At 36.9% G+C, this 9143-nt stretch overlaps 2 protein-coding genes across 5 annotated transcripts in view; both read left to right on the top strand.

Moving 5' to 3' along the window:
• Positions 1–1873: 1873 nt before the first annotated feature.
• LOC104605605 (uncharacterized) lies at positions 1874–2801 on the top strand. Its single transcript, XM_010270437.1, has 3 exons — positions 1874–2149; positions 2258–2474; positions 2599–2801. Exons 1-3 carry the CDS (start codon positions 1874–1876, stop codon positions 2799–2801), a joined length of 696 nt encoding a protein of 231 aa, XP_010268739.1.
• Positions 2802–5195: 2394 nt separating this feature from the next.
• LOC104605514 (protein MICRORCHIDIA 2-like) overlaps positions 5196–9143 on the top strand; it is an 81328-nt gene continuing 77380 nt past the window's right edge. Inside the window, exons 1-3 of one of the 4 annotated variants that reach the window (XM_010270313.2) lie at positions 5196–5365; positions 5477–5844; positions 5951–6025. In XM_010270313.2, coding sequence (XP_010268615.1) covers positions 5601–5844; positions 5951–6025 — 319 coding nt within the window. In that variant the 5' untranslated portion in view covers positions 5196–5365; positions 5477–5600. The remainder of the gene's footprint in view (positions 5366–5476; positions 5845–5950; positions 6026–9143) is intronic. The other 3 variants (XM_010270314.3, XM_010270315.3, XM_010270316.3) reach the window with 3 other exon arrangements.

The following is a 9143-nucleotide window of genomic DNA, read 5'->3' as shown; positions in this document are numbered from 1 at the left end:
GCGGGCCCATATACCTGTTCAAGCCCATCCGAGGGCCTGGCCGCCTGACCCATGAACAGGTCTAGCCAAGCGTAGGTGGATCAGTGCGGCCATTAGTGCCATTATGACATATCTTGTGGTGGTTGTCATCGTGAAATAGTATATTGGACCTATGAGTTAAAAGGTCTTAGAGGTTAGAAGCCTAGGGAAGGGAGTGTTTCTTAACATCGTATTTAGTAGTGAGACATCCTGTTTATCTCAAATTAAGAAGAGAAAACCATGTTTTGATTCCCTCTGTCATTTACTTGTGACACATAGTGGACTCTAGCCAACCATTAACATGTCTGTCGAAGAATAAGTTGCAATGTTTTTGCACACTATAGGGAATAATGAAAGGAATAGTGTCATACATGTTACCTTCGGGTGTTCACAAGAGACCGTAAGCCGGTATTTCTACAAAGTCCTGCATGTTGTACTTAGATTGTACATTTTGTTGGTTATACAACCAACTGGAGAACAAGTACCCTTGGAGATTAGGAATGACTCCTAGTTTATGCCATATTTTAAGGTATGTAACAGATGTTTACACTTTTTTCCTTAAAACCTCCCTAAACTATGAAATTAACATAATTCAATTAAATGTAAGACTGTATAGGTGCAATTAATGGGACCCATATCCCATACAAAGTGCTTGTTGAGGAGCAAGGCAAGTTTCGTGGTAGGAAGGGAAAAGCAACACAAAATGTAATGGTTGCAGTGACATTTGATTTAAAATTCACTTATGTATTGGCTGGGTAGGAGAGTTCAACCACTGATGCCACAGTCCTCTATGATTCCCTAAGAAGGGAATGCAAACTCCAAGTTCCAGAATGTAACTTAAATTGATACTTCATCCTTTCTAATACTTGAATAATGAACTCCATTGTCTCAAATAACTGCTTATTGACAATGATCATTCAATGAAACATAGGAAAATACTACTTAGTAGATGCCAGATGCAGAAACATGTCAGGATTCCTAGCACCTTATTGAGGCACTAGATACCACTTCAATGAGATACGAGGGTGGTTGTTGGAGTCCCCTAAGGAGATTTTCAACCACAGACATTCATCATTGAGAAATGCAGTGGAACATGCTTTCGGTGTTCTGAAGAAGCATTGAACAATCCTTGATGCAACACAACATTTTGACTTTGACATACAGGCCAAGATTGTTATAGGTTGTTGTGTGCTTCACTACAATATCATGGGAGTTGATCCACATGAGCAGTACACCCGAGAAGGGATCCGTGAGGCAGACAGGCAAAATACATCCGGTGGGGATGAATTTGTGGATGAAAGTGCCAATGCAAATTCTCTTGCACCAAGGCTACAAAAAAAATGAACTAGCAAGGTGATCCACATTTAGGGACCAAATTGGGTCACACATGTTTCGAGACTGGAGGAGATTATGAAGATGATTAGGAGTTGTAGCATTTGGATTAATTACTCATCATCATTTTTAGAACCAATTTGTTTTAATTGCAGTTCTTATAATGTTTAAAACATCCAAGTTATTTGTTTTATTAGATATTCATGACTTGGTATAGACAGATTGATATATCAACAATATTGTTTAAATACTTTATTTTTGTATTGTACATGTTTACTTCTATGTTGTTGATTACTATAGGTATTTTCAGTATTTCTTTATGATAGTGTATGTACATGTCTATGTGTTATTTATTTAGTGTATGAAATGGAATACTTTGGTAGGGATGGTCTCTAGTAGAGATACAACAGGAACATCTATCAGTAATAGGAAATATGGCAATAAGGGAAATGATGTGTTGTCTATCTCTCAAACTATGTCCAACAAGGGTGATCGAAGTTGACAAGTAAGATGGAATGATGCCATGGACAAGGCATTGATTGAGCTACTTGTTGATCAAGTAGCATTGGGCAACAAAATTGATAAGGGGTTTCGGACATTTGCTTACACATCAGTATGCAAGGAGATGACTGCCCGTTTCAATATTGATATGAGAACACCCCATACTAAGAAAAGAATGAGAACATTAAAACCCATATACATGGAAGCCAAGAAGCTGCTCGAAACTAGTGGCTTTGGCTGGAATGAAACCAAAAATCAAATCATAGCTGACCTAGTTGTTTCGGATGATTACATCAAGGTAAATGTGGCTTATTTGTTTTTTTAATTAATATTTAAAATTGGCAATCGGTAATGGTGTCATCTACAATGCAGGCCAATCCACTTGCACTGTGTGAGGGTGATGAAGATGTTTGAGGAGATGCAAACAATTATGGAAAATGATCAACCTATAGGTGACAAGGCTATGGTAGGGTTTGAGTCAATGACTGAATGTAATGTTGATTTTGATGGTGCTGAAGAGGATGACCTTGAGATCAATGATGATGCAATAACCCCACTGACTGTTGATGAATTCATTTGTGAAGATGGTACTCAATCAGTCTCCAACAACAACCGTATGGCAGGTTCCTCAAACTCAAAAAAAAAAAAGAGTGCATGGATCAAAACTGAAGACCAACTAGGACTTTATTGATGCAATTGATAGAATGAATATTACAATGTCAAAAATTGCATCTGCACTTACACTAGAGATTGAGATGGATTTCTTGAACTGTTTATGGAAGGAAGTTATGGACTTGGAAAGGTATGACATTCAAGTCCGGAGCACTATCTTTAGGTACCTAGGTGAACATGACAAGGAAGCAAGGATTTTCCTTGCAAGGGACAAGCCATTTAGGGCTCAGATGGTCCTATCCATCATATCTAAGATGATTGGTTTTGGTGGAATGTAGTAGTACCTCTTGTTTTGTTATGAAGTTTAAACAATGTAACTTATTAACACTTCTACCCCTTTTTGTTATAACCAAAATTAGGTTGATGCACTTGCTGATGAAACATATTAACTAATTGGTGGCAGCTATAGTAGTTTTTAACACTTCTTAGTATTTACTTCTATAATGATACTTTTGACTTACTGATATAATGGAACTTTCTTGTTATAACTCTTTGTTTGTAATATGTCATCATATGTCTGTTGCTTGAAATATATGTATGTTTAATTACATTGTTGATGTCTTATACTCACATTAACTTGTCCTAATGGTGAGGTGTGTAGGATGAAAAAATCCTATGTTGTGTTCAAGGGGAGAAAGCTAGGTGTGTGACTCATGGCCCAGTGTCAAAAGCAAGTTGCTGGGTTCAAGGGGAATTCTTATTGTTCATGTAACAGTTGAGAAGAAGTTGAACATGTATACTATAAGTATTTTGAAGTAGAGCTAGATACAACATATTCCTCTAAGAAGTTGGTTGCAAGGCCATCCACATCTACAATTAGGCCATATATGGTAAGAGGCATCATTGGATTCTTTACTGGGATTGTGGCATGGGGGTTGTTTAATTATCCAAATCATTTGGAATATATATGAGAGAGAGAGAGAGAGAGAGAGAGGGATATATATATATATATATATATATATATATATATATATATATAGATATATTGATAAATAGAGAGAGAGAGAGGGGGGAGTTGTGTGAGTGAGGGAGAGAGAGATTTTATATTTAGCGGGAACCATATTTTGGATCACTTATATCATATCACTTATCATTATCATTATCATATCAGATTTTATCATCTGTTTTGGATCACTTATAATAGGAACCACATTTTATCATTTGTTCTCATGAGTGAGGGAAAGAGAGATTTTATATTTAGCAGGAACCACATTTTGGATCACTTATATTAGATCACTTATCATTATCATTATCAGATCAGATTTTATCATCTGTTTTGGATCACTTATAGCAAGAACCACATTTTATCATTTGTTTTCATGTATTTATCCTCTGTTACCATTATGAGATAAGATAAACTGATCTGATCTGATATATTTATATTTATCCCCCATTATCAGGTCAATTATATTTATCCCTTATACTTTTCCATGATAAACTCATCCAATAAAATGTGAATGGATTGAATAGGAAATGTGAATGTCGATTGTTATTAGGTCTCATTGATTGAACTGGAAGTGTGAATGCCGACTGTTATGTTGTCTCATTGTTTGAAGGCTGACAATACCTTCAATGATATGTGAATGGCTTGATTAGGAAATGTGAATGCTGACTGTTATCAGGTATCATTGTTTAAAGGCCAACATTACCTTCAATGAAATGTGAATGGATTGTTTAGGGCGTGTTAGAATATCTCCTGTATGAATGAAATGTGAATGGATTGAATAGGAAGGGGAAGGAGATCCAACAAATGAGCAGATATGGAGTGATCATTCTCATATTTGTGAACAGATGAACAGATACGGAGTGATCTTCAACAAAATATGGGTCTCCCCATATAACCTGCATCATCTTCATCCGAGAGAGATCCAACCCATGTTTTAGTGGCTTCTCTATCACAAATCACAATACTTTCGAAGGTAGGCAAAGTCCGTTTCATGAAAAGAAAATATCTCTTACAAAGCTTCCAGGAATACTAAAAACTAGGTTGGTTTTCAAAAATGCCTACCTCTGTTTTCACCAAAGCTGCTGTTTTGAGGAAAGATTAATAGGATTTATTAGGGTTACTGGAAGCGTTATCATGTAAATTATCTTACTTGTTGTATTATGCAAGAAGTGAGAAAAAATAAATAAATATGTTACAAATTTACCTAAAGCCTGAACCAAAATGAATTCTGGGTTGGAAATTTGTTGGTGTGGGTACCCGTTTCAAGACGTGTAGCTAGCAATCAGAAAAAAATTATAAATACAGGGGTTGTGAAAGGAATAGCTTCTACTAGTCAACAAAGGTTTAAGACATGTTATGTCAACAGTGCAAGTCGGAAAGGTTACGTTTGAGAAGATGGCCAAACTATCTCAAAGGATTTTAGATGCTATTAAAAATGTTTACATTATGGATATATAGTGTGTGTTGGGACAGTTATAGACATTTTGGTTATTAAATGAACCGTTTGTTAAACACTGACTCTACTCTTTTGTTGGTCGGATTGTGTCAGATTAGATATCGATGTCAACCAAACGCCAGCAAATTTGTACCCTCATTTTATATCAATTCCAAGCAAACGAAAAGAGTACAAAAACCAGATTAACACGTGAACCGGCATTGCATTCTTGAACCGGGATGAGGACTAAAATGCAGGTACATATTTGCATTTGCATTGGAAACAAACGCAGCCTTATGTAATTTATATCGGTCCGGTTCGGTTTATAAATTTATGCGTCCTTTCGTCCCGACAATTGCAAAAGTACATCTTCCTGGGTTTTTTCCAACGATTTTGTTTCATCGCCGCGCTAATTTAGCAGAGAGAAACCTCACAATCCGCGCCGAATAATCGAACAGTAGGTAAACGAAGAAGCCGCAATCGTGGCTCACAGTTTCTGCATATGCAACTTATATGTGTTTCTTTTGTTTTGTCATTCTGAGTTACTGCGTTTTTTTTCCTCTTCAATGCAGTATCTGGATTCATGCATTTGAACCGGCAAACCTTAGCATATGTAGAAATCGGGAAGAAGAGAAAGAACCCCAAACCCTAAACATTGAATTCCTCGTTCTCATGTTTCAGAGCTATTGTTGAGATATGTTGCCAAAACAAGAAAAGGACCCTATTAATTCCATCGCCATCGATAGTAGCGATGACGAAAACGGCATCGGAAATGCGTGTAGAGAGCATCCATTGCACGGGGAAGAAGGAGTAGAATTGAACAGTCAGGTAATAGTCCCTCTTCCTAGTTCGAGCAATCAGAGCCAAACGTTCTTCTCGCGTAGTTTCTGGAAAGCAGGGGACTATGATGTCGGCCCTACGAAATCGACTCCTGGACCAGGTTTTCCTTCTTTTCCTTCAATATTTTTTTCTTTGTGTGTGTTTTAAATAAAACAAAGTTTTTAGAAATTCTCTGAGCAGTAAGTTGAGATATCTTCACTTGGAAGGTCAACTGGAACATGCACGCATACACCCCAAGTTTCTCCATTCGAATGCAACATCACACAAGTGGGCTTTTGGAGGTTAGTCTAACTATTTTGCTTTTGGACGTCTATCGTGTGTTTCACAATGATATAATTGCAGGTAGGTTTCGAAGTTGTCTTATGGAGATTGACATTTTTTCATTACGTAGTTAACCCATTTTTTAGCGATGGATATAAAGATGACCTGTCAAAAGAAAAAAAATGGAAAGTTTTGAGTTACTTCAAAGTTTCTTAAATACTTTTCATGAATTTCCAATTCTCGAACAGGCCCAGCTGGTGAAGGAGACTCTTTAAGGGCAGAAGTGGTGGCTCTGATAGAAGGGGTACAGAGGGCAGGAACTATAAACTTGAGGAAATTAATTATAGAAGGGGACTCCAAGCTGGTTGTGGCATGGCTCAAGAGAGAGGAAGCTGGGATGTGGAGGTACAATAATGAGAAGAATAAATTTCGATGGATCAGTAGGAATCTGGATCTAAAGCTACAATGGGTGAAAAGAACGGCAAACTCTATGGCTGATGCACTAGCCAAACAAGGGGTGGGAAGAAATCAATTATTTTGGGCACAGCTGTAATTTTCATTTTACTTGGAGGGGAGAGATAAGAGAGCTTATCTCTCACCGTATTCTTTGTTTGTACCATAGTCCCATACTCTTTTAACTTTAGTGAAAAGTTACAGTTATTGATAAAAAAATCCAATTCTTGAAGAATAGTAATTTTCCTTCAATTTGAAGATTTTGACCTTGCTTTTGTGGATTGGTATGGATCACTTTTACAGCGCCTTATTCCTAATTTGGGACCTGAAGTCTCCATATTGAGTTCCTTTAGTGGCTTGAGCGTGCACTTGTACTGAACCATTTCCCATTTTCAAAGCTGGGACTTCATGATGTGTTGTATTAATTTTACTAGTTTAGATGCTTTCCATTCAACATTATTTTTGATCCATAACAAAACAGAGATTTTATTAAAGGATAGGATCAGAAAACCTTATTTCCACGGAAATGGTTATAAGGACCTGAACAAAGTAACAACCCAAGGTTGCCCCATATAATAACCTTTTTTTCCCAACTTTCTTACTAATTAAACCCCGTCTTGGGGTCCCACATATAAAGTCTTCTCTAGCAGTCCCAGCTCTTGCTAAAGCATTTGTGAGGCTATTTGCAGATCAAGGGATCCATTTGAACGGGCAGTTCATGCTGGAAACCATAGACATTGTCTCTCTTCAAAGGTCAATTGTCCAAGAGTCCAAGGGCTTGAATTTGTCAAACAGAACCACTTAGCTGTTGCCTTTAACTAGTGGTTCAGCATTTTTATTTATGTTGTTAAAAGTATTTAATTAATTATAGATTTAAAGATGAACCATAAAAGGCCTGAAGTCTTCTGATATTTTTAGAGTACTACCACCTTCTATACTGAAAAATATTCCAATTAAATAAAAAAAAACTTTCTAATTAGAACTATCATAGTCTCTAAAATTCATAGTCTGATCTGTTATGAAGATGCTTGCATCTGCTCACAGCCAAATTGAAGGTCCTTCCTTTCCTTCCAAATGCTCTATACCAAGTCTTACTATTTGATTTTTATTGCCATCATGTGCATGTTCAGTCTTGTAGCCTCATTTTAGCAAATTGATATTGTGATCCTAGGACATACCATACCATTGGCTATTGAAGGGGTCTTCTATGATTATAAAGGGCATTACTCAATGCTTGTCTGAATGGGTGGTGTCAAGGTGTTAGCAAAGTGGTTGAAAAATGTGTTTGCTGATAAAAAAAGTGGTTGAAAAATGTGATGGACGGTGTCATTTTGGAGAGTCAAGGTGCATTTGTAGAGGGAAGGTTAATAGTGGACAGGGTGTTAATAGCAAATGAGCTGATTGATTCTAGATTTAGAAGCGGAAGAGCAGGCTTGATGTCTAAGGCAAATTTGGAGAAGGCCTACAATCGTGTTAATTGGAATTTCTTGGACTATGTTTTGAAGAGGATGTCACCTAAAGAATTAGAATAGGATGGGCAAAATGGAGGGGTTCATCTGGACTTTTATGTGATAGGCGAAAACCATTTAGTATCTTCAAAAAAACCTTTTAAATTAAAAAGGAAAATTCTATAGAACAGTTGTAAGGCCAGCTATGTTATATGGAGAAAGGTGTTGGGCAGTCAAGAAACATGTCAATAATGAAAAAAAGAGATTAAGGTATTAGAGTGGTCGCAAAAGGAAGATAAAGGTTTTTGGATTTTCATTAATGAAAAGAAGAGATTCAAGTGGATGACTCAAGATATGGAAGTGCAGTTCATCTGGATTAAGAGGGCAGCAAATGGTTTTTCTGATGTTTTAGCAAAGCAAGGGGTGGGGAGAAACCAGTTGTTTTGGGCTCAATTGTAATAGTTTTCTTGTCTGTGGAGAGTTAAGATAGTTTACCTCTCCATACCTTGTAATTCTTTTAAATATTTCTAATGAAATTCTGTTATTGATGAAAAAAAAGAAACATGTCAAGAAAATGTATGTGGCAGAAATGTGAATGTGAGGATGGACGAGTGGAAAAACTAGAAAAGATAGGATTATAAATGAAGTTATCCATAGGAACCTAGGAGTAGCTCTAATAGGTGATAATGAGAGAGATTAGACTAAGATGGTTTGGGCATGTGCGTAGAATACCACCAATCGAACCAGTTAGAAGTGATTTGTTACACATTGAAGGGGCTAGAAGAGCTTGGGGTAGACCAAAAAGGACATGTGTAGAAGTAGTAAGAAATGATTTAATCTCTAATAATTTAATAGTGGATATAACCTTCATCCAGAGATGGAGAGTTTTTTGCTGGAGACAAGGTGGAGAAAGGTGCTGCTCATGGAAAAGAAAAGATTTATCCTAGAAGAAATCGGTGGAGGTTCAGCAGTTAAAATCAAAGAAGACAAGAGATTGTTGGTAGTTATAGGTAGGGAGGCGATAAGCTGGTCCAAAGGTTTCCTTGATGGTACAATTCTTTCCATTACTGAGTTCGGTTGGAAGGGAGAGTTGGTCATCCTTAAGAAAAGATTCTCGGCGGAGAAGAAGATAGTACAAACCTGCTAAATCAAAGGTCTACAAAGAAAAGAAGAGTTTCTTGTGGAAGAAGAGAAAGAGAAGAGAAGAAGTTGAAAAAGAGAGAGTAAATCAGATTTG

The sequence above is a fragment of the Nelumbo nucifera genome, chromosome 1 (assembly GCF_055504915.1).
Source record: "Nelumbo nucifera cultivar China Antique chromosome 1, China Antique-T2T, whole genome shotgun sequence".
In the NCBI taxonomy this organism is placed as follows: domain Eukaryota; kingdom Viridiplantae; phylum Streptophyta; class Magnoliopsida; order Proteales; family Nelumbonaceae; genus Nelumbo; species Nelumbo nucifera.
The sequence above is the reverse complement of the archived record's forward strand: the minus strand, read 5'-3'. Positions and strand labels throughout refer to the sequence as shown.

Excerpts from the sequence above, each read along its gene's own strand:
- LOC104605605 (XM_010270437.1), top strand. The coding sequence starts at position 1,874 with ATGGACAAGGCATTGATTGAGCTACTTGTTGATCAAGTAGCATTGGGC. Across the intron at positions 2,150-2,257 it reads TTTCGGATGATTACATCAAG|ATGTTTGAGGAGATGCAAAC; the intron begins GTAAATGTGGCT and ends AGGGTGATGAAG. Across the intron at positions 2,475-2,598 it reads CAACAACAACCGTATGGCAG|AGATTGAGATGGATTTCTTG; the intron begins GTTCCTCAAACT and ends CACTTACACTAG.